Source organism: Bubalus bubalis, chromosome X (genome assembly GCF_019923935.1).
Source record: "Bubalus bubalis isolate 160015118507 breed Murrah chromosome X, NDDB_SH_1, whole genome shotgun sequence".
NCBI classification, from domain to species: Eukaryota; Metazoa; Chordata; class Mammalia; order Artiodactyla; family Bovidae; genus Bubalus; species Bubalus bubalis.
In genome coordinates this window covers 68,193,723-68,219,936 of record NC_059181.1, presented here as the reverse complement: position 1 = coordinate 68,219,936, position 26,214 = coordinate 68,193,723, and the positions used below count along the sequence as shown (strand labels likewise).

Here is a 26,214-nt window from a genome sequence, read left to right as displayed (position 1 = left end):
TCAGTTAATGTGATACCATTTTTGTTAAATAAGGCAGACACAAAACAATATTATGTTTTCATTTGGTATATACACATCTATGTGAATAAGTTCAGAAAGGTCTATAAATGGTAATAGTGGCTGGCAGAATGGACTGGAGTTGGTCCCTATAACCCTGTAATTTTTTGTTTTTAATTTTGTATAGGAAATGGATTTCATATATTACATAGTTCTTTTAGACACACATGTATATATGTATATTTTAAATCCAAAGGTGGTATAGTAGTCCCCACTTATCTACAGGGGATACATTCTAAGACTCTGAAACTGCAAATAGAACTGAACCCTATATGTAACTATATTTTTTCCTATATATACATATGTACATACCTACCTATGATAAAGTTTAACTCATAAATTAAGCACAGTAAGAGTAGCAATAATAATAACAAAATAGAAGAATTAAAACAATATAGGCTCAGATGGTAAAGAAGGGGCCTGCACTGCAAGAGACCCAGGTTTGATCCCTTGGTCGGGAAAATCCCCTGGAGAACGGAATGACAACCTACGCCAGTATTCTTGCCTGGGAAATCCCAAGGACAGAGGAGCCTGATGGTCTACAGTCCATGGGGTTGTAAAGAGTCTGGTTGACTGAGCGACTAACAGATTCACTGTAATGAAAGTTATGTGAGTGTGGTCTCTCTCACAATATCTTATTATCCAAATTTATCTTTTTATCTTTTCTATCTTGATTAAGCACTTGTCACTTACCGTAATTTTTGCAGTCGAACAACAAAGTTAGCAGATTTCTTTTCCTTTACAATTTCACAAAGATAGCGACCTCAGCAAGTGATTTTTTTTCTGTACTTATTGAGAGCTTTCATCTTTCCACTTAAAGGAAGCACTTTATGACTTCTCTTTGGCATATTTCATTGCCAACATCACTACTCTTGTGTTTTGGGGCATTCTTAAGTAAAATAAGGGTTACTTGAATACAAGCATTGTGATACCACAACAGTTGATTTGAAAACCAAGACAGCTACTAAGTGTCTAATGGGTGGGATATGCTGGACAAAGGGATCATTCACATCCTGGGTAAGATGGTGAGAGATTTCGTTACACTGCTCAGAACAGCTGCAATTTAAAATTTTTGAATTGTTTATTTCTGGAATTCTCCACTTAGTATTTTCAGACTGCAGTTGACCACGGGTAACTTAAACTTTAGAAAGTGAAACTGTGGACAAGTGGGGACTACCATATAAATAAACTACTATTGAAGAGTTTGGCCTAAAATTTGGGAAGCACTTGGGCGGCATGAACACTATTCAGGTCTTAGTTTTGCGGACTCAAACTGATTTAACAGTGTAGCCAGAATTTATCTAGCTCTGCAGACTTTGTGTACACTCGCCAAACCATAAAAATCCATGGACATTGGTAACCAAAGAGCTAATTTTTAAATTCACTAATTCAGCATCTTTTACTGACAAGAAGGCCAAACTAATCATATACCTAATTGGTATACCCTCTCCCTTTATAGGAAAGTCTAAAAAAACTACTTTTATAAGGGTTACTCTTAAGTATAGAATCAAAGCAAGGGAGTGGGTTATTTTATTGGTTGATGTCTTTAAAGTGAAAGTGAAAGTGAAGTCGCTCAGTCATGTCCGACTCTTTGCGACCCCATGGACTGTAGCCTACCAGGCTCCTCCTCCATGGGATTCTCCAGGCAAGAGTACTGGAGTGGGTTGCCATTTCCTTCTTCAGGGGATCTTCCCAACCCAGGGATCGAACCTGGGTCTCCCACATTGGAGGCAGATGCTTTAACCTCTGAGCCGCCAGGGAAGCCCAAAATATTTCTTTGAGCCCCCTTTTTTTGGGGGGGCAAGAATACTGGAGTGGGTTGCCATTCCCTTCTCCAGGAGATCTTCTCAATCCAGGGATTGAACCTGGATCTCCCACACTGTAGGCAGATGCTTTACCATCTGAGCCACCAGGGAAGTTTTTAAGTTATAGTTATTTTATAGAAGCCAATCTCTGTTACAGGGTTACCTGCTGAGGGTACCTGAATGCTTGCATCTGTTGGTGAATATCTTTTCCCTGGACTTAACATTTTCTATTTTCTACAAGTATTATCACATCAGGAAAGATACAATGCAAATGAGTAGGTCATAGATTCTTTACCTTAGCAATTCCAGTGTTATCTTAAGAATACCATGGCCTCATGACAGAGAAATGTTACGCTTATCACTAAATACTTATGAACCTTTTAGAATTGACTATTTCTGCCGATTCGTTACCATTTTGTATTGGTTTTCCCTACAATAGAGTACTCTCTTACTCCAGTCTTCTTTCCTCCACATTGAGAATGTGCTCTATTTGAAGCTTACCTAAGCTGCTGCTGCTGCTGCTAAGTCGCTTTAGTGGTGTCCGACTCTGTGCAACCCCATAGATGGCAGCCCACCAGGCTCCCCCCGTCCCTGGGATTCTCCAGGCAAGAATACTGGAGTGGGTTGCCATTTCCTTCTCCAGTGCATGAAAGTGAAAAGTGAAAGTGAAGTCGCTCAGTCATGTCCAACTCTTTGCGACCCCATGAACTGCAGCCTACCAGGCTTCTCCATCCATGGGATTTTCCGGGCAAGAGTACTGGAGTTGGGTGCCATTGCCTTCTCCTATTACCTAAGCTACATGAGACAATTTTAGTTCTCATAAATGTATTCTTTTTTTGCATAATCTCTGAATAGATTAAAGTAATTGTGGTATGGGAAATTTTCCTTTTTAAAGGAGTAAAATGTAGGTTTCTTAGCTAGGAATTTATATTTCACAAGCAGCCTTGGGTTTGACTCTTGGATTACTTACCACTTTGCTTAGATGAATCACTTAACCCACCTAAACCTGGGCTTATTTGTCTTCATAAAATGCCTAAATTTCAAGATGTTTGCTGTTAAGATTATTTTTTGGTAATCTGTATTCTCGTGGACTACTTTTTATTCAGCTAAACATGAATTCAGCTCCAACTTTCATCAACTTTCCTGCAAAAGGGAAGCCCAAACGGGGTGATACATATGAGTTGCAGGTGCGTGGATTTTCAGCTGAGCAGATTGCCCGGTGGATTGCTGACAGAACTGATGTCAATGTAAGTTTCCTTGCTTTGTAGAAAGTTACTTTGTCATTATCCACTTATTCTTCTGGGAGGTCCTAATTGGTCTTGTCCTCATATCACTGAGATGGTGATAGTTTGTCAGTCCCTTTATAAGTAGCATTTAACAGAATCATCCTGATGAGTGACATTAAAACATGCTCTATTACTTAGTCAATTCAGCATGGAAACCACTCTTTCGTCCTCACTAAATCCATGGAGTATCTAGTTGTACTTGGCAAATACTTCTTAATCTAAAAGATGTATATGTGTGCTCAGTCGCTTCAGTCATGTCCAACTCTTTGCAACACCATGGACTGTAGCCCACCAGGCTCCCCTGCCCATGGGATTCTCCAGGCAGGAATACTGGAGTGGGTTGCCGTTTCCTCCTCCAGGGGATCTTTACAACCCAGGGATTAAACCTTTGTCTCCTGCATCTCCTGCCTTGGCAGGTGGATTCTTTACCACTGGGAAGTCCCTAAAAGATGTTATGTTGTGGTTAAAAAGAATATTGCATCCATACCATTTTAGGATACATTATAGGCTATTTTAATTAGGATGAAAAGAAAAAGTGTGATTTTTTTCATGAAAGTAACCACACTAATTTTGATTGTTTTCATTTCAAATTATTTTGATCTATATACTTAATGAATAAATTTCATACTTTAAAATGTTTTTCTCTCCTTTTCATTAGATTAGAGTAATTAGACCCCCAAATTATGCTGGTCCCCTTATGTTGGGATTGCTTTTGGCTGTTATTGGTGGACTTGTGTATCTTCGAAGGAGCAATATGGAATTTCTCTTTAATAAAACTGGATGGGCTTTTGCCGCTCTGGTGAGTGAATGTTGGAAGAAAAATTGTTTAGATAAAACTCCTAATATTACATTGTTAGGTGGCATTTTGTTTCTTTCTTACCTGTGGTAAAAGATTTTATATATTGATATTTTTACTTTATACCTTAAAATCAGTTTGTTTCCTCCATTATCTCATTAGTATGGCAAGAGCTTGAAGGAACTCCTTGTACCTAGTTTTTATTCAACCTGAAAGACTGTCAACCCTATGAAAATCTCCATTTTTCTAATTCTTCTAAAAGGCTTTTCAGTATTCAATTTTAAACTTGTATCAGTTTATTTGTAATTTTAAAACAGTGCTTTCCTTTCAAAGTAAATATTGATTCTTGTGATCCTTATGATGAAATATAAGCTTTTTTGTCATTTATGGAAAAATTTTTTTCATGTATTACTTGAGAGGATATACTTTTCATATACCTGTTAATTTAATTAAAGTGGGACCATACCATATTATGAGTATTTCATTATTTTTTTGTTTCCTAGTGTTTTGTGCTTGCTATGACATCTGGTCAAATGTGGAACCATATAAGAGGACCACCATATGCTCATAAGAATCCCCACACGGGACATGTGGTAAGGGAAGTCCAGGATTTCTTTACATTATATACCAAAGTTAACCTTAATGATTAATATCCTGTTAGATCAGTGCTAGTGTATGAAGGAACTCAATTTAGTTTTGACTTTTCAATCGCTCTGTATTAATGAACTTCGATTGCTAAAAAGACTATGCCATACTCTCAAAAGGGGGACTTTTTTTTTAAATCCCTTTTGAGTAAGCTGGCTAAGAATGAAAGCCAGTGCAACTAAATAGAATAATTGATCAAGTACTTGACCATTTACTGTTTCTAGGCACTGTACTAGGTATTATTAGATAAAGTGATAAGAAAAATGTAGTCCCTGTTTTCATGGAGTTTATATTATTTTACCTCATGGTCTTATACACTAAAATACTAGTTTTCTCATTTGTTGAAAACATAGTATAAGTATAGTGAATAAGTACAAATAAATATAAGTATGAATAAATAATAAATAACACAGAAATAGCATTTATTTTAGTCAAACTTTTTACAGGTGAATTCTACAGATCCAATGTTTACATACATCAGATGAATTAATAATTTCATAGTGTTTAAAAATAGCCAATTTTAGGATTACATTATCAAATTTTAACATTTATTTAAAGATTAAATTTTGTCTTTTTTTCCCCCAGAATTATATCCATGGAAGCAGCCAAGCTCAATTTGTAGCTGAAACACACATTGTTCTTCTGTTCAGTATCCTCTTTATAATAAGTTCTTGGTGCCACATTTTAATTTGTCTATTTTCTGACTTTCCAGTGTTTTCTCTGTAACATTTGGTTGAGGCTGCTGTCTCATTAATGCAAGTCATAATATCTTTGAAATTATATTACTGTATCACTTGCCATAGCCTGATCAACTGAAGACCTCTAGGGACAAACCTGCAGTCTGATAAAGCCAAGTTTATTAGATCATTGCTACAAGGGGGACTATAAATCAGAGGAACCATGTGATTTCTTACCTATGGAAAGATAGAGTTGTTAATAGGACTTAAGGAAAGATAGTGCTTAGATGAAATGTAAATGAAGCAATGTTTTGATGAGCTCAAAGCAAAGCCAGGCTAAGTGTAAAGAGGTCAATGTCAAGTCTGGACTGAAGTGGATCCAGGATTTTGTTTCCTGGAAACTACAAAGTTCAGATAAATGTACAGTTTGTTTTCAGAAACTCCTTTTTTGAAGCTCTGTCACTTTGGTTCTGAATTGAGGCTACTTAGAAATTGTACTTGTAGATCGAGTGACTTAAATTCTCCAGGTAAGAATGGAATATTTCCTTCTTACTTATGTAGTTTGAATAAGTTTATGATTTTAGATTACAGTGTTCCTCATTGAGTAGGAAAGCAGTAGTTACTCAAAGATGGAGTTTGTTTTGACATTTACAGCTTCAGCATGTCCTAGGGAGAAATATTATTTCCTGTGAACTATGCAGCTACTTTATATGTGTGTTTTCCCGTCCTCTGTCCCATAGGACAGATTTCTCACATCTGAAAATAGATTTCTCTGTAAGCTGCAAGGGTAGATAACAGTGATATCAGATAGGTAAGAGTATACATTTCTTAGTATTACTGAGCATAGTTTACCTACCTGAATGCATAAGCAGTGACTCTGTGAAACAAATCAACAAGGTAAACAGATGTAATGTTTAGGTTGTGCTTCTCAGGTTGTGCTTCTCAGGCAAGGAGTCCTGATATTGACATATTGGAATTAGTTGTAGCCCAGACGGTTAGAGAATCTGCCCAGTGACTTGATGGTAATGTCATTTGCCCTGCTTTGTGTCATCTGGATGATTTAGAGGAATTCCATTTTTTGTAGTTATAGACATACTTTTCATACAGTTTAGTTTTTTAGTGTATTATAAGCATTTACTAAATTGTATGGCCTTCGTAGTATGAAAATGCATGAGAATTACAGAAAAATAAGAAAATATAAGCAAGGAAAAGGAAAATAGTCACCATTATTAAATGTCCTCCAGGGGATCTTCCCAACCCAGGAATGAAACCCAGGTCTCTCGCATTATGGGCAGATTCTTTACTATCTGAGCCACCAGGGAAGTCCATAATGGATATGTCATAATTCAATTATTCTCTATTGGTGAATATTGCAAAAAATATTTTCTTACACATAAAAATAACTGATGGACTTCCCTGACAGTTCAGTGGTTAAGACTCTATGCTTCCATTGCAGGGGGCACAAGCTCCATGCCTGACCAGGAAACTAAGATCCCACATGCCCCACAGCACAGCCACCCCCCAATAGAAGGTAGGGAAATACATATGTACTCTGCTACCCCTGGAAAGTCCTAATTATTGTTACGTATTATTTTTTAAAACTGCTCTTTCAGTAGGAAAATAAATTGTTTAAATATAGTTTGGACAATAATAATCAAAGTAACTTAAACATTTCTTTAGAATTCTGTAATTATGCTTCATTTTATACAAATATCTTTGTCTTTATCATCTATGATACGCTTTATTTTACTGGCTCTTTTATTTTTATTTTTTATTGAAGTATCATTGATTTACAATATTGTGTTGGTTTCAGGTATACAGATAGTGATTCAGGTTTTTTTAGGTTATATTCCATTATAGGTTATTACAGGATATTGAATATAATAAATCCTTGTTGCTTATCTATTTTATAGATAGTAGTTTGTATTTGTTAATCCTGTACCCCTAATTTGTCCTTCCCTCCCTCTCCCCTTTCATAATCAAGTTTGTTTTCTATGCCTATGAGCCTGTTTCTGTTTCTTACGTGGATTTATATATATATTATGTACCATGCTCATGTTTAGTTGCTCAGTTGTTTGTGACTCTTTTTGTGACCCCACGGACTGTAGCCCACCAGGTTCCTCTGTCCATGGGATTCTCCAGGCAGGAATACTGGATTGGGTAGTTATTCCCTTCTCCAGAGGATCTTCTTGATCCAGAGATTGAACCTGGATCTCCTGCATTGCAGGCAGATTCTTTACTATCTGAGCCACCAGGGAAGCCCTTTTTATGTATATATGTATGTGTATGTGTATATATATATATATATATATGTATTCATATATGTGCATATACTCCCCTCCCCCACATTTTGTGATTTTGGTGTCCTGTTTTACATCTTCATGCTTATCCTTTTACTGTTTATTATAGTTATAATCACTTTTACAATTTTTAAATTGCTTTTTAAATCTATATACTGGTTTATTTAAGTGATCTTAAATCCTTCTATATATTTGCCTTTCTTAATGTGACTTTTTCCCTTTCCCATATATACTTTCTTCTTTTCTATTTAGAGAAAACATGTCAATATTTCTTTTAGGGTAGGTTTAGTATTGCTGAATTCTTTTAGTTTTCACTTGTCTGAGAAATTGTTTCTCTCTCCTTCTATTCTAAATGATAATCTTGCTGAGTATAGTACCCTAGGTTTTAGGTTTTTCCCTCACAGAACTTTGAATATATCATCCCACTCCCTTCTAGCAGTGTTTCTACAAAGAAATCAGCTGATAGCCTTATTGGCATTCTCTTGTAACTGACTCTCTTTTTCCCTCTTGCTGCCTTTAGAATCCTCTCTTTATCTAGTTCCTTGTTATAATGATCTGCATTTCTAGCCATCATCTTTCTTAAATCAGTTCTTTTTATTACTACCTTTTTGAACTTGGGGTCTAGTAGACTGGTGAGCTCTATTTCATTATTTTTTCTTTCAGGGGATTTCTGCTGTTCTTTAATTGGAAGTAGTTCCTCTGCCCTGTGTTTTAGGTTTTTTTTTTTTTTTGCTGCACTTGCTGCATGCAGGATCTTAGTTCCCTGGCTAAGGATCAAACCCGTGCCCCCTGAAGTAGAAATTTGAAGTCTTAACCATTGGACTTTGCCTTTTCATTTTACTTATCTTTCTCTGTCTCTATGACTTTAGGAGAAAAAATTATCTACTGTGATGTTAAAGGGGTGTTTTTAAGTGGGAGCATCCCTATGTAGACTGTGTATGTCCAGTGTTTCTGCTGCAAGGTAGTTTTGGTATGGACGCCAGCCACGTCTTCCCTCAGGGTGTGCTGGCGATTGTCCCCTTGATAGGGGATGTGATTGGTGTTGGAGTATCTGGAGCCTGTGCTAGACTGAGGCAGAGCTTCCTCCCTGCTCTGTGGTTGTCACTGTCCTGTCAGGGATAGGGTCTGCTCCTCAGTTGTTGGAGTAGAAGCCCTGAAGTTCAGGTTTAATCAGGCTCTATTGCCCTTGAATGCATGCCCTGCCCCAAAAGAGGTGATTGCTGAAGCAAGTGAGGCCTGTGCAGTCACAGAGGACTTATATGCTGTCTGTGTAAGTGTCTGTGGTTCCACTCAGAAGCAGCACAAGGTTGTGTCCCTTTGTTGTGTTTGTCCCAGATCTAGTGCAAGGCTGTGGTGAGGAATAGGCTGGGGACTGGGGCATTGTGGCTGCAGGAATTGAGATGGCTGCACTGCCACAAGAGATCTGGGCTGCCTCTGTGGCAGTCTTCTCCCAGGACCTGTCTGTCTCAGATCAAGGGCTAAGCTGTGGTGTGGAGTGGGTGGAGGCTGAGCACAGCTGGGATAGAACCACTGTGTACACCCAGACCATACCCCAGGCCCTCCAGTCTGTCCTACATGAGTCCTGTCCCTGAGTTTCTCTGCCTGGTATTTCAGCACTTAGCTGCTGCCTGTTCTTGTAGCACCACCCCAGGCAACCTGATATGTCTCTGTATAGTTAGACCGAGTCTTTGCCCAGGTCTCACGCCAGGCTGTGGTCTGGAATGAACACAGCCAGGGTCTTCTCCGCCCCTTCAGTTTGGAGTCGTGGTGAGGTGACAGCCAGCAGTGCAAGGCTCTGTCCACTCTGCCATCATGTGTGTGCTCCGTGCAAGTAGAGTCTAGGCTCCTCTCGCCCTTTTGTCTGTCCCAGTGGATTTCCGAGAAGGCAAGGACTGGGATACTCAGATTGTGGCTCCACGTGATCGCTCCCCAGAGTGAGGATCTGCCTGTGTGGACCTTCTCTTCATTACAGATCCCTCTGAGGTTGGTAGGTCCTAAGCTGACACTTTGCTGGTTACATGGAGATGTTTCTTGCAGTTTCGGTTGTATAGGATTTCTTCTACCAGTGTCCAGTTAGTTTTCCATGAGAATTATTCCAGTATAGATGTATTTTTGGCATGTGTATTGGGGAGAGGTGAGCTCTACATTCTCCTTCCTACTCTGCCACCTTGAACCACAAATCTACTAGCTTGTTTAATAGCCTAGTTCCTGTTTATTATGTAATAACACCTCCTCTATTTTCTATTCAGTTCTCTCAGGGTAAGATGATTATGTAATTATTTACTATTTATTGTTTGTATACCCTACTAGAGTGTAAACTTGTTCAAGGAATGGTCTATATTTCCTCTAACTTTGTAACTCCAACTAATAGTGCCTGCCTATAATAGACAGTGTTAGTAAAAGTTTAAAGAGTCTATAAATGAAATAAGTTTAAAGAGTCTATAAATGAAATAAACCAATACATATGGAAGTGCATCATAGCTCTTGATAGCTAAGAACAACAGCACACGAAGACCTTGATGGTATAGTGTAAGATGGAAAGCTCTAGACCATGATACAGAAGCAAACTAGTCCAAAAACAAGTCTCGACCATTAATCAGAGTGTCTATAGCCAGAGCCTTTAGAAATGATCAATCTTCATGCATGTGCGTGTATTAGTCACTCAGTTGTGTCCAACTCTTTGTGATGCCCACCAGGCTCCTCTGTCCATGAGGATTCTCCAGGCAAGAATACTGGAGTGGGTTGTCATACCCTCCTCCAGGGGATCTTCCCAACCCAGGGATCGAACCCAGGTCTCCCACATTGCAGGCAGATTCTTTACCAGCTGAGCCACTAGGGAAGCCCAAGAATACCGTAGTGGGTAGCCTATCCCTTCTCCAGGCCATCTTCCCAACCCAGGAATCAACCTGGGGTCTCCTGCATTGTAGGCAGATTCTTAACCAACTGAGCTACCTGGGAAGCCCATCTTTATGCATACCTGCATATAAGTATGCATCAGTTCAGTTCAATTCAGTTCAGTTGCTCAGTCGTGTCCAACTCTTTGCGACTCCATGAATCACAGCATACCAGGCCTCCCTGTCCATCACCAACTCCCAGAGTTTTCCCAAACTCATGTCCATCGAGTTGGTGATGCCATCCAGCCATCTCATCCTCTGTCGTCCCCTTCTCCTCCTGCCCCCAATCCCTCCCAGCACCAGGGTCTTTTCCAATGAGTCAACTCTTCACATGAGGTGGCCAAAGTACTGGAGTTTCAGCTTCAGCATCAGTCCTTCCAATGAACACCCAGGACTGATCTCCTTTAGGATGGACTGGTTGGATCTCCTTGCAGTCCAAGGGACTCTCAAGAGTCTTCTCCAACACCACAGTTCAAAAGCATCAATTCTTTGGCACTCAGCTTTCTTCACAGTCCAACTCTCACATCCATACATGACCACTGGAAAAACCATAGCCTTGACTAGACAGACCTTTTTTGGCAAAGCAATGTCTCTGCTTTTTAACATGCTATCTAGGTTGGTCATAACTTTCCTTCCAAGGAGCAATCGTCTTTTAATTTCATGGCTGCAATCACCATCTGCAGTGGTTTTGGAGCCCAAAATAATAAAGTCATCACTGTATGTATAGGTGTATAATATACAGAACACTAGTAAGGTGTATAATAAAGAATCCTAGTAAGAAAAAAAGATCACTGAGGAAAACAACTTAGCTAAGCAACAAAACCATGAATGAGTATCATCCCTAAGAAGAGACTATTAAAAAGAGTATGTAAAATGGTAATGAAAGGATGAACAGACAAATTTAGAGCCAATTATAAATTCAGGCCTTATCTGAACACCTATTTTCCCCTTTCTGCTTATTTTTACCCACATGAGATAGCATACAATGTGCATGTGTATATGAATAATTAATATGAGCATTTTAAATTAATCTTTGTATTCACCAAACTGCAGGGTGAATCTCTCTTTTCTACTTGAACACATTTTATTTTGTTTCAGAATTTGATTTTTCTTTTTTTTTTTTTTTGATTTTTCTTATTTTACTGTTCAACCAAGCCATGTACTACCTATTTGCAAGAGTACATCTATTTTGTATTTATGTAGCTTCTATATTAAGGTGAATAAAAGTGAAGTCATGGCTCATAGGATTTTCTTTTTTTATTAAAATAGGACAGTTTAAGTAGTTTAGTAGTAATTTGTGCTTTGAGGTTAATTGTTGAAATTCTAAAAAATATTTGTTAAGTTATTTTTCAAATAAAAGTTAGTTGCTGTTTTCTCTAAATGGTGTACATTTCAAATGTGTTCTTTTTTGGCAAGTAGTTGAAATATTCAAAATGGCTACTTAATTTATTTTAATGTATACAAAATTGACTCAATAGTTGGAAGAATGTTTCAGAAGTTTATTTCAAAGTACAATTTTAGAGGAAAACTCATGTTTTATCTATAAGTTATAGTGGGACATTTGTTTAAAATATCAGTTTTTATTTGTACAAATGAAGTAATTTTCTAACCTTAATTTTTTATTATATCTTCATAGTAAATAATTGTCATACTATATAGGCACATGATTACTTGGTTATGGGGAGGATAAATTGGAAGATTGGGATTGACATATACACACTACTATATGTAAAATAGATAATAGGGACCTACTGTATAACACTGTATGGGCTTCCCTGGTGGCTCAGCTTGTAAAGAATCCACCTACAGTAAAAGGAGACGTGGGTTTGATCTCTGGGTTGGAAAGATCCCCTGGAGAAGGGAAAGGCTACCCACTCTAGTATTCTGGCCTTGAGAATTCCATGGACTATACAGTCCACGGGGTCACAAAGAGGCGGACGTGACTAAGGGACTTTCACTTTCACTGCAATGCACAGAGAGCTCTACTCAATGCCCTGTAGTGGCCTATATGGGAAAAAAGAATCTGAAAAAGAGTGGATATATGTATAACAGATTCACTTTGCTGCACACTTGAAACTAACACAACATTGTAAATCAGTTCTACCTGAATACAATTTTTTTAATTACTTATAATTTTTGTAATTGAATTGAAGGTTTATATATTTATTCAGTCTATATTATTCTAGGAATATTAAAGTTTGTGTTATTTCTCTCTGTGAATTTCTCCTTAAACGATTTTTCTAAGATGGTGGGGTTACCTTAGGGATGGTGCTTTTATGTGAAGCTGCTACATCTGACATGGATATCGGAAAGCGAAAGAGTAAGTCATATAATATGCCAAGATGTAGCAGTTCTGCCTTTATACGGAAAAAAGGAATATCCTCTTAATCACTTCTCCTCTTAGTTATATTATTTTACTTCACTATTATAAAAGTAATATGTGCTCATTGTAGAAAGTGTTGGGGGAAGTAAGAGAATGAAACATTTGGAGGGGGAGTTACCCATTATTCCACCATTAAAAAGCTAATAATTTTAACATTGTAATACAAGTTTCTTCCATTTCTAAAAACATCTTTTCAACTTATGTATAATATTTTTAATCTTATACCCCCTTTTTTAATTGGAGTTAAAATATTTCACTAATATTTTCCCACACATAATTTTTAATTTATTGTTTATGCTATTTATTTAACCATTCTGATTTTGTTAAACATTTAGTTTTTTCTTTTCATTATAATGAATAGTTATTTAGTGACTATTATGGTATATATTAAACTTTATCTTCTTTTCATATTAATTCCTTAAAGTAGTATGACTGTGTGGTCCTGTGTATGAGTATTTTCAGTTATCTTGATGTTTTAAGCTGATGATGCCAAATTCTTTACCCAAATGTTTAATAGTTTAGATTCCTATTAGTGGCATTTCAGAATGCTTGTTTTCACTGTAACTTTTTATCAACATTAGAGAACTTTATTAAAAATATGTATGTAAGTGTGTATTTGCTAATCAGATAAAGGGGAAATGTTATATTATTTTGTACTTCTTTGTTTATTACTGTAGTTGAATATTTTCTTAGATGTTTATTAGCTGTTTTGTTTTCCTTTGTCTAAAATACCTTTTTGTCTTTTGCCATTTATGTATGTTACTCCTTTTCCTGTTGGTTTGCATGGACTTTTTATATATTAGAATTTTCATATGCTGATATTTGTTACAAAGAAATGCTAACAATGTAATTTACTTAACATGAAGTCAGTTTGAGTTTTTATTTTATGGTTAAAGAGTTAAATGTCATCAAAATTAACCTAGGTTAATAAATCTATCTACTTTTTCCTTCTAGGAAAAAAGATGATGATATTGGATTTTGAATTTGGGAGATAATTTTTCTGTTGCATTGAAATGAAGTTTTACATATTAGAAAAATAGAGCTAATGTAGCAATTTTTCATCCAGTCAATATACATCCTTTAATTCCTGACTTTTGAAAAAATGCCTATTTCAGTATTCATTTTTGGAGAAAGGCCATCTGGGTACTACTGCAATGCTGGGATGAATTTAAGTTGTAAAACATTTTGGTGACATATATTAAGTTAGTCACAATTTGATCTATTTCTAAGATTGTAATTAATGAAATTATCACAAATATTAATAATAAATATTTCTTTAGCACTTATTATATATCAAGAACTTTCCTAAGCACTTTTAGATATGTGAAAAAATTAGAATACAAATATATATTCGGGGTGAAGCTATATATACATGTATATGTGCATTTGATTAGGAAGAAAAAAAGACTTCTACAAAGAGCATGTGTTAATACTCATAAAAAATTATTTAAGATTTAAATTTTTGGCCCCTAATCATATTGTGTGAGAATTGTAAAGGGAAAATGGATTATTCTCTAAGTATAACAAAACTAAAAATTGTCATTAGTATTGTCCAATAAATGTTTCCCTAGAGCTTCCATGCTTTTCCACACCTACCTCTCTGCTTCTTAGCCAGTCTTAGTCCAGGGATTTAAAAATTCTCATGTTATGGGAATCATACTTGAGCATTGTAGGGTCATCGTCTAGGGTAAAGGTTGGTAACTGCTATGCTGAACCAGAGCATAGAGAGCTATGAATTTGGGGGTAGGAATCAGGGTTTTTTTTCCCCTCATAATTCAAATAAGTAATCTGAGTTGAAGGATGTCCTCATACAAGCAGTGTTCACGAATAAAGTACTTTCAACTAAGGCTGTCAGAATGATATTACCAGATGTCTTTAAGTCAATATTTATCAATAATACAATAAGGCCATACATAATAAGGACTTAAAAGAAGTTTAAAAAGTGAGTATATTAAAGCAATTATCCTTTGATTAAAAAACAAATTGTTTTAAAAGAGTGAGTTATTTTCTTGTCAGTTGTAAAACAGTGTTTCTAACACTAAATTCTGTGGTGGTGTTTAATGGAATTCATTATTTCACACAATTAAATTACACAAGTGTAAATAGAACTATTCTATTATAGTGTTCAGTTCAGTACAGTTGCTCAGTCATGTCCGACACTCTGTGACTCCATGGACTGCAGCATGCCAGCCTTCCCTGTCCATCACCATCTCCCAGAACTTGCTCAAATTCATGTCCATTGAGTCTGTGATGCCATCCAGCCATCTCATCTTCTGTCATCCCCTTCTCCTCCTGCCATCAATCTTTCCCAGCATCAGGGTCTTTTCCAATGAGTTAGTTCTTCACATCATGTGGCCAAAGTATTGGAGCTTCAGCCTCAGTCCTTCCAATGAATATTCATAACTGATTTCCTTTAGGATTGACTAGTTGGATCTCCTTGCAGTCCAAGGGACTCTCAAGAATCCTCCAACACCACAGTTCAAAAGCATCAATTCTTTGGCCCTCAGCTTTCTTTATAGTCCAACTCTCACATCCATACATGACTAGTGGGAAAATCATACCTTTGACTAGATGGACCTTTGTCGGCAAAGTAATGTCTCTGTTTTAATATGCTGTATAGGTTGGTCATAGCTTTTCTTCCAAGGAGCAAGTGTCTTTTAATTTCATGGCTTCAGTCACAATCTGCAGTGATTTTGGAGCCCAAGAAAGTAAAGGCCTGTCACTATTTCCATTGTTTCCCCATCTATTTGCCATGAAGTGATGGGACTGGATGTTCTTCTGTGTATTCTTGCCACCTCTTATTATCTTCTGCTTTTGTTAGGTCCATAAGGTTTCTGTCCATTATTGTGCCCATCTTTACATGAAATGTTCCCTTGGCAAGTCTAATTTTCTTGAAGAGATCTCTAGTCTTTCCCATTCTGTTTCCTCTATTTCTTTGCATTTATTGCTGAGGAAGGCTTTCTTAATCTGTCCTTGCTATTTGGAACTCTGCATTCAGATGGGTATATCTTTGCTTTTCTCCTTTTCCTTTAGCTTCTCTTCTCAGCTATTTGTAAGGCCTCCTCAGGCAACCATTTTGCCTTTTTACATTTGTTTTTCTTGGGGATGGTCTTGATCACTGCCTCCTGTACAATGTCACGAACCTCTGTCCATAGTTCTTCAGGCACTCTGTCTATCAGATCTTATCCCTTGAATCTATTTCTTACTTCCACTGTATAAATCGTAAGGGATTTGACTTACATCATATCTGGATGGTCTAGTAGTTTTCCCTACTTTCTTCAGTTTAAGTCTGAATTTGGCAATAAGGAGTTCATGATCTGAGCCACAGTCTGCTCCCAGTCTTCTTTTTTGCTGACTTTATAGAGCTTCTCCATCTTTGGGTACAAAGAATACAGTCAATCTGATTTTGGTATTGACCATCTGGTGATGTCCATGTGTAGAGTTTTCTCTTCTGTTGTTGGAAGAGGGTGTTTGCTATGACCAGTGCGTTCTCTTGGCAGAACTCTTTTAGCCTTTGCCTTGCTTCATTTTGTACTCCAAGGCCAAACTTGCCTGTTACTCCAGGTGTTTCTTGATTTCCTGCTTTTGCATTCCAGTCCCCTATGATGAAAAGGACATCTTTTTTGGTATCAGTTCTAGAAGGTCTTGTAGATCCTCATAGAACTGTTCAACCTCAGCTTCTTCAGCATTAGTGGTTGGTGCATAGACTTGGATTACTATGATACTGAATGGTTTGCCTTGGAAATGAACAGAGATCATGCTTTCATTTTTGAGATTGCACCCAAGTACTGCATTTCAGACTTTTTTGTTGACTATGAGGGCTGCTCCATTTCTTATAAGGGATTCTTGCACCCACAGTAGTAGATATAATGGTCATCTGAATTAAATTTGCCCATTCTGGTCCATTTTAGTTCACTTATTCCTAAAATGTCAATGTTCACTCTTGCCATCTCCTGTTTGACCACTTCCAATTTGCCTTGATTCATGGACCTAACATTCCAGGTTTCTATGCAATATTGTTCTTTACAGCATCGGACTTTACTTCCATCACCAGTCACATCCACAACTGGAATTGTGTTTGCTTTGGCTCCGTCTCTTCATTGTTTCTGGCATTATTTCTCCACTCTTCTCCAGTAGCATATTGGGCACCTACCGACCTGGGGAGTTCATCTTTCAATGTCATAATCTTTTTGTCTTTTCATACTGTCTATGGAGTTCTCAAGGCAAGAATACTGAAGTGGTTTGTCATTTCCTTCTCCAGTGGACCACATTTTGTCAGAACTCTCCACCATGACCCGTCCATCTTGGTTGGCCCTACTCGGCATGGCTCATAGTTTCATTGAGTTAGACAAGGCTGTGCTCTATGTGATCAGTTTGGTTAGTTTTCTGTGATTGTGGTTTTCATTCTGTCTGTCCTCTGATGAATAAGGATGAGGATTCCAGAAGCTTCCTGATGGGAAGGACAGACTGTGGGGGAAAATGGGTCTTGTTTTGATGGGTGGGGCCAGTAAATCTTTAATCAAATTTTCTGTTGATGGGTGGGGCTGTGTTTCCTTACTGTTGTTTGAGGCCGAACTGTCAACTGTGCCTCCACTGGAGACTCCTGGACACTCACAGGCAAGTCTGATTCAGTCTCTTATGGGGGCACTGCTTCTTTCTCCTGGCTTCTGGTGTGCACAAGGTTTTGTTTGTGCCCTCCAAGAGTCTGCTCCATTATAGTGTAATAGAGCAAATTAAAGGTGAAGGCAGACTCCTGAAGATATAAGAATGGGAATGAAATTTGTTGTAGTTTAGACTTACCAGTAGATACAGCCCTTGCATTTTACTTAGAAGTGTAGCCTAAAAAAAAAAAAAAAAAGAAGTGTAGCCTAAAATTTATGTTCTTACTCTTTACTGTGTTTAACATGCTCATTTTACTCTCCTTTTATTTTTCTGCAGTAATGTGTGTGGCTGGTATTGGACTTGTTGTATTATTCTTCAGTTGGATGCTCTCTATTTTCAGATCAAAGTATCACGGATATCCATATAGGTATTATTTTTTCATTTGTATAGTGATTACCTATGCTTTCAATGATTAGAGTTGATGTGCTATATAGTTTTTTTACTTTACCTCCAGATTACTCTAGCTTCTGACATAGAGATAGGCTTTAATTGAGTTATGTTGCATATAGAAATTATAATAATTATGATATACTGAATAAAACTACGTGATTTCTCAGGAAAATCATTCAGGACTATTCTGACATCATTTAATTTAACCTAGAAATCTATCAAACACATAATGATTAGAACATTTCATACCCTCGCACAGTTCCTTATTTGCATACTTTACATCTTTTTGAGGACAAATTATTTTTTAATGTTTTTTCCAAAACTTCTCACTCTGTTTTTCAGGCTGTTTAGGTAGAATAAACAGAACATTTGAAAAGAATCCAATTTGTAGACTGTAGAATAAGAAAGAGTGTTTAAGAAGGTCTAATAGACTTGAAATATTCATAGTGATCTCTAAAGCTCAGAGAAGAAATTATTCTCCTAGTTATAACTTCTTGATTTTATTCTGTTAATAGCCAAAAGAAATGTACCTGTACACAACAGGCAATATCATGAGTTAGTTTTATAATCTGAGTGCCATTTATTACAATTCTTGTTTTAATACAACATTGCTTTGTTTTATAAAGGATCATGAACACTAAACGTAAAGTATATCAAGTGATATTTTTGAGACACAAATTCATTCTTCGTATTTTCAACAGAAGTTTTTAGTAGATAATTTTGAATAACTCCCTGGCCGGCTCATTATATTGTAACATTTCTAAATGTATTTTAATCAGTGAACAACTTAAATTAATCTCCTTTTGCATTTCTTTCAAACTTGTTTAATTCTAAAGATTAAAACCTATTAGAACTTTGATCCTTGACTAAATCCTCCAGCTCTATACTTTTATTCTTCTGTCTATATGTATTTTAAAATAATTTATCCCCTATAGAATACTAATTGGGATGCAGGGGTAATCTTTCTGGTATTTCTATTATTTGATCACTGTGGTTAATTCAGTTATTAATTGGTATCTCTTCAGGAGATATTTTAATTTGAGGTTATTTCTACTTCCTTTTCTTCTAAGACTACCTCAGCATCTCAGTGTCTCTTACTTTTTGTTATTGGTACTCAAAGTTTATTATACATGTACCCAGATGTTCTTTAATCTGCTTTGATAAAATCAAGATATTTGTTAGAGGTAAAGACTATTTTTCTTTTAGATATTAATAGACTGGTATATATTTTTGTTTCAGCTTTCTGATGAGTTAAAAAGGATTCCGGAAATATGTAGACACTGGAGTAATGGAAATTGAAAAATGAAAAATATGTGTGTGAAAAGAAGAATGCAATTTATGTATTTTGGATTACCTCTTTTTTTTCCACGTGATTAAAATAGTTAATCATTTAACCAAAGAAGATGTATAGTGCCTTAACAAGCAATTTTCATGAAGTATTTGGATATAATTCTTCTCTTAACCTTCCCTTCCCAGTAAACTTTCTGGAACATTTAATTTAGTGGAATTTTATAAAAAATTTAAAACTACTACATTTTAATTAGAACAAGGTTCAAAACTGTGTTGCTTAACTTTTGGCCATGTGATTTTTTTATCTTATCCAAAGGTAGTTGGGACTTGTGACCAGGTGTTCTTGCATATGCCTGTTACTGATAACAGCGTCAGGAATCCATTCTTAGCTTTTCCAGTGTTGCACGGATGTGCATACTTCACACATCTTTCCTTTTAAGCAGAGAAATCATATATGCTATGTGTCTTCTGAAAATGGAACACCATTCTTCAGCATACACATCTAGACTTTAGAAAAAGATCACTAGCCAGTCCTCCATCTTCCCTCCTGAAATTCTGTGCAGACTTTGTTTCTTGGTAGCTGTAGACATTAAGAAGTATTCCTAAATACAGGATTATGATTTCTTCATGAGTGTGGTGTTAGCTGCCTATATTTGGAACAATTTCAGGCTCATTCTGTTTCCCTAATTTATTTGAGATGAAAGTGAAGTTGCTCAGTCATATCCGACTCTTTGCGACCCCATGGACTGTAGCCTACCAGGTTCCACCGTCCATGGGATTTTCCAGGCAAGAATACTGGAGTGGGTTGCCATTTCCTTCTGCAGGAGATCTTCCCGACCCAGGGATTGAACCCAGGTCTCCCGCATTGTAGGCAGACACTTTACCGTCTGAGCTACCAGGGAAGTCCTTTATTTAAGATGGGCCCCTCTCTAATAAAAATGTAGCTTAGTATTAAAATCAGTGTAAATTTACAATTGACCAAAATGTTTCTGCAACTCAGAGATTATCACTTATTTCATTTGTACCTAAGAGAAAAAAATGGATTTATCTGGTTAAATCAATTTCTGTATTACAGTGACAACACATTTTATTAACCCTTGTATTTAGGAAAAGGACTCCCCTAGATTGGGAAAATAAAATGATGAAATATTAAGTTGTTGCTTATGAATAGAAAGTAAATTTTTCTTGTAAACTGTTCTGTTTTCTTGCTATTATGTTAACCTTTGTCTTCTCACTTTATGTGGAGAAACAAAGTTATCATTTGAAGAAGTTCTGTTTGAATTTGATCTTTTTTCTGTCAATGAAAATAAGCATATGCGCTAACCAAATTTCTGTGAAGAACGAAAGTTGATGGTTATCAGTGGATATAGCTATAATCTCCTCCATGGCTGTAAAGAGTATCCAGAAATGCCACTATTATAGAAATATGCAAATTCCAATTGTGAAGAAATTTTAAGAAATCTTAGAAGTATTACATTAAGATAATATTGTGACTGCCTGCTACTATTTACCATCTAATATACTCTCCCTCATGGTCTAGAAATCTTACATAATAGACATTTAAAGAAAGAGATGATTATAGTTGCCTATGAAGAAATGTTCTATGTGGGGCTTTTGGTTTGTTTTTTTTTTTTAAGTAGATTTGGTGGGTGAGGTGATATTTACTCTCTCCTGGAGCCCATTTTTGTTACTCCACTGTAAATTGCGTGATTCTGGATTCCTTATCTGCTGTTTTTGTACTTGTCTCAGGCCAAATAAATTTACGCTGTGATTCTTATGAGACTTGTATGAATATGCCCTGATTTGTACAGACTAACCAGGGGAATATTACTGCCATGTAACCTATAGCTCCAGATAATTTGCAATGAGCATTGAAGAATGACAGTTCTTTGTATTTTTTGTGTCTCTCTTAAGAGCACATTCTTCTTCTTTAAGGAGAGAAGTTGTGTTCTGGCTAAACTCTGTAGAGGGCAGATTTACTATACTTAGAATAGTGTTACTTTTGTGGAAATGTTGAAAGTAGCTTTTATCTGAAGTGCCTTAAGTAGATTCTTAAATTTACTTTTCTAGTATTGATTTAAATATTATTTGTTATGCATTTTAAAATACTATTCAAAATTATACATTGTAGTGGCAGAGATAAACAAATGTCTGGCTGTTTGCTTTTTGATCATATCAATAAACTTCTACAATCTAAATTCTGAGTTTTTGGTTAACATCTAAAGAAGGGTGAATTGAAAACACTACACTAGAAGTATAATATTAGGATATTCCATTTTGAAATTATAATTAAATTTACTATTGTCCTAATGGCAGTAATTTGGTAGGCCAATTTACTTAGGCATTTCTCAATTTAAATACTTTCTTCCAGGATTCTATTCATTATCCTTTATTAATGCTGTCACCCTCTAGATTAGTCAGAACAATCAAGATATGTAAATGAATGACTGTTTTCATTGGTTTGTTACGTTTTGTCCTAGTCAGTGAATATTGTGACTAGGTAACAGAATGGGAAAGACTAGAGATCTCTTCAAGAAAATTAGAGATACCAAGGGAATATTTCATGCAAAGATGGGCTCGATTAAAGATAGAAATAGTATGGACCTAACAGAAGCAGAAGATATTAAGAAGAGGTGGCAAGAATACACAGAAGAACTGTATAAAAAAGATCTTCATGACCCAGATAATCACAAAGGTGTGATCCCTCACACTCACCTAGAGCCAGACATACTGGAACGTGAAGTCAGGTGTGCCTTAGCAAGTATCACTAAAAACAAAGCTAGTGGAGGTGATGGAATTCCAGTTGAGCTATTCCAAATCCTAAAAGATCATGCTGTGAAAGTGCTGCACTCAATATGCCAGCAAGTTTGGAGAACTCAGCAGTGGCCACAGGACTGGAAAAGGTCAGTTTTCATCCCAATCCCAATGAAAGGCAATGCCAAAGAATGCTCAAACTACCGCACAATTGCACTCATCTCACACGCTAGTAAAGTGATGCTTAAAATTCTCCAAGCCAGGCTTCAGCAATACGTGAACCGTAAACTTCCAGATATTCAAGCTTGTTTTAGAAAAGGCAGAGGAACCAGAGATCAAATTGCCAACATCTGCTGGATCATGGAAAAAGCAAGAGAGTTCCAGAAAAACATCTATTTCTGCTTTATTGACTATGCCAAAGCCTTTGACTGTATGGATCACAATAAACTGTGGAAAATTCTGAAAGAGATGGGAATACCAGACCACCTGACCTGCCTCTTGAGAAATCTGTATGCAGGTGAGGAAGCAACAGTTAGAACTGGACATGGAACAACCGACTGGTTCCAAATAGGAAAAGGAGTACGTCAAGGCTGTATATTGTCACCCTGCTTATTTAACTTCTGTGCAGAGTACATCATGAGAAATGCTGGGCTGGAAGAAGCACAAGCTGGAATCAAGATTGCCCGGAGAAATATCAATAACCTCAGATATGCAGATGACATCACCCTTATGGCAGAAAGTGAAGAAGAACTAAAAGCTTCTTGATGAAAGTGAAAGAGGAGAGTGAAAAAGTTGACTTAAAGCTCAACATTCAGAAAACAAAGATCATGGCATCTGGTCTCATCACTTCATGGCAAATAGATGGGTAAACAGTGGCTGACTTTATTTTTCTGGGCTGCAAAATCACTGTGAATGGTGATTGCAGCCATGAAATTAAAAGATACTTGCTCCTTGGAAGGAAAGTTATGATCAACCTAGATAGCATATTCAAAAGCAGAGACGTTACTTTGCCAACAAACGTCCGTTTAATCAAGGCTATGGTTTTTGCAGTAGTCATGTATGGATGTGAAAGGTGCACTGTGAAGAAAGCTGAGTGCCAAAGAATTGATGCTTTTGAACTGTGGTGTTGGAGAAGACTCTTGAGAGTGCCTTGGACTGCAAGGAGATCCAGCCAGTTCATTCTAAAGGAGATCAGTCCTGGGTGTTCTTTGGAAGGACTGATTTTGAAGCTGAAACTCCAATACTTTGGCCACCTGATGCAGAGAGTTGACTCATTTGAAAAGACCCTGATGCTGAGAAAGATTGAGGGCCGGAGGAGAATGGGACAACAGAGGATGAGATGTTTGGATGACATCACTGACACAATGGACATAGGTTTGGGTGGACTCTGGGAGTTGGTGATGGACAGGGAGGCCTGGCATGCTGTCGTACATGGGGTCGCAAAGAGTCGGACACGACTGAGCAACTGAACTGAACTGAATTCCCTTTTGATACTAACTAATTTGAAACAGTTACCCAGACAGGTTCAGTTCAGTTCAGTCGGTCAGTCGTGTCCTACTCCTTGCGACCCCATGAATTGCAGCACGCCAGGCCTCCCTGTCCATCACCAGCTCCCAGAGTTCACCCAAACCCATGTCCATTGACTCGGTGATGCCATCCAGCCATCTCATCCTCTGTCGTCCCCTTCTCCTCCTGCCCTCAATCCCTCCCAGCATCAGAGTCTTTTCCAGTGAGTCAACTCTTCGCATGAGGTGGCCAAAGTATTGGAGTTTCAGCTTTAGCATCATTCCTTCCAAAGAAATCCCAGGGCTGATCTCCTTCAGAATGGACTGGTTGGATCTCCTTGCAGTCCAAGGGACTCTCAAGAGTCTTCTCCAACACCTCAGTTCAAAAGCATCAGTTCGGCGCTCAGCCTTCTTCACAGTCCAACTCTCACATCCATACATGACCACTGGAAAAACCATAGCCTTGACTTAGACCGACCTTTGTTGGCAAAGTAATGTCTCTGCTTTTGAATATGCTATCTAGGTTGGTCATAAGTTTCCTTCCAAGCGGTAAGCGTCTTTTAATTTCATGGCTGCAGTCACCATCTGCAGTGATTTTGGAGCCCCCAAAAATAAAGTCTGACACTGTTTCCACTGTTTCCCCATCTATTTCCCAAGAAGTGATGGGACTAGATGCCATAATCTTAGTTTTCTGAATGTTGAGCTTTAAGTCAACTTTTTCATTCTCCTCTTTCACTTTCATTAAGAGGCTTTTCAGTTCCTGTTCACTTTCTGCCATAAGGGTGGTGTCATCCGCATATCTGAGGTTATTGATATTTCTCCTGGCAATCTTGATTCCAGCTTGTGCTTCTTCCAGCCCAGCATTTCTCATGATGTACTCTGCATAAAAGTTAAATAGACAGGGTGACAATATACAGCTTTGATGTACTCCTTTTCCTTTTTGGAACCAGTCTGTTGTTTCATGTCCAGTTCTAACTGTTACTTCCTGACCTACATATAGGTTTCTCAAGAGGCAGGTCAGGTGGTCTGGTATTCCCATCTCTTTGAGAATTTTCCACAGTTTATTGTGATCCATACAGTCAAAGGCTTTGGCATAGTCAATAAAGCAGAAATACATGTGTTTCTGGAACTCTCTTGCTTTTTCCATGATCCAGCGGATGTTGGCAATTTGATCTCTGGTTCCTCTGCCTTTTCTAAAACAAGCTTGAATATCTGGAAGTTCACGGTTCAAATATTGCTGAAGCTTGGTTTGGAGAATTTTAAGCATCACTTTGCTAGCGTGTGAGATGAATGCAATTGTGTGGTAGTTTAAGCATTCTTTGGCATTGCCTTTCTTTGGGATTGGAATGAAAACTGACCTTTTCCAGTCCCGTGGCCAGTACTGAGTTTTCCAAATTTGCTGGCATATTGAGTGCAGCACTTTCACAGCATCATCTTTTAGGATTTGAAATAGCTCAACTGGAATTCCATCACCTCCACTAGCTTTGTTTGTAGTGATGCTTTCTAGGGCCCACTTGACTTCCCATTCCAGGATATCTGGTTCTAGGTGAGTGATCACACCATCGTGATTATCTTGGTCGTGAAGATCTTTTTTTATACAGTTCTGTGTATTCTTGCCACCTCTTCTTGATATCTTCTGCTTCTGTTAGTCCATACCATTTCTGTCCTTTATCGAGCCCATCTTTGCATGAAATGTTCCCTTGGTGTCTCTAATTTTCTTGAGGAGATCTCTAGTCTTTCCCATTCTGTTGTTTTCCTCTATTTCTTTTCATTGATTGCTGAGGAAGGCTTTCTTATCGCTCCTTGCTCTTCTTTGGAACTCTGCATTCAGATGCTTATATCTTTCCTTTTCTCCTTTGCATTTCACTTTTCTTTTCACAGCTATTTGTTAGCCTCCCCAGACAGCCATTTTGCTTTTTTACATTTCATTGCCATGAGGATGGTCTTGATCCCTCTCCTGTACAATGTCACAAACCTCCATCCATAGTTCATCAGGCACTCTATCAATCTAGTCAGGTTATATAAGACTGGGCAGCTGCTGCTGCTACTGCTGCTAAGTCGCTTCAGTCATGTCCGACTCTGTGCGACCCCATAGACGGAAGCCCACCAGGCTCCCCTGTCCGTGGAATTCTCCAGGCAAGAACACTGGAGTGGGTGGGAAGTAAAGAAATCTGGCTTTTAAACAACTTTTAGTCCTTACTTTGTTACTGACAAAGTACGGACTAAAGCTGTCTGACCACAGGCAAGGCAGTGAACCTCTAGACCTGTTTCTTTATTCTCATGTCAGTGCATTGGATTAAATCACCTCAGTGTTACTTCTAGCACTGCTGTTCCATGATGTATAATATTAAAGATGCATTTAAATCTCAATAGACATCATTTGTGATATTCACGGTTGGTGTTGAATTAAATCAATTGAAATGTAGGATGGTTTGTAGTCAGATTTCTGAAGACACTGTGAAATGCTTGTGGGGGCCATTATACCTGAAAACTTTAATAATATGCATTGAAATATTTTAGAAAGAATACACTTGGCATGGTTATGGTAATATCAGATCTTGATTTAAGTGGGTTATATTAAATTTTTAGCAAGAATGAGATGAACAAGTGTAATAGTATGCTAATATTATAAAATATCAAAACCAAGGGAAGCTTAGATACCATTCAATATACTACCTTCCTTTTGACTACTAAAGAATACCTGCCCTAGAGAGGTGAAATGATTTCCTGAAGGTTATTCCAAGGAAATGCCTACAGGTTTCCTATTTTG

At 37.4% G+C, this 26,214-nt stretch overlaps 1 protein-coding gene across 2 annotated transcripts in view; it reads left to right on the top strand.

Moving 5' to 3' along the window:
- MAGT1 (magnesium transporter 1) overlaps positions 1–21,383 on the top strand; it is a 47,982-nt gene extending 26,599 nt beyond the window's left edge. Inside the window, exons 4-10 of one of the 2 annotated variants that reach the window (XM_006051894.3) lie at positions 2,969–3,109; positions 3,807–3,947; positions 4,448–4,537; positions 5,175–5,238; positions 12,706–12,780; positions 17,782–17,872; positions 19,135–21,383. In XM_006051894.3, the coding sequence (XP_006051956.1) occupies positions 2,969–3,109; positions 3,807–3,947; positions 4,448–4,537; positions 5,175–5,238; positions 12,706–12,780; positions 17,782–17,872; positions 19,135–19,150 (618 nt within the window). In that variant the 3' untranslated portion in view covers positions 19,151–21,383. Of the gene's footprint in view, positions 1–2,968; positions 3,110–3,806; positions 3,948–4,447; positions 4,538–5,174; positions 5,239–12,705; positions 12,781–13,797; positions 14,416–17,781; positions 17,873–19,134 lie in introns of those variants that run through there. The other variant, XM_044937585.1, reaches the window with a different exon arrangement.
- The last annotated feature ends 4,831 nt before the right edge of the window (positions 21,384–26,214 follow it).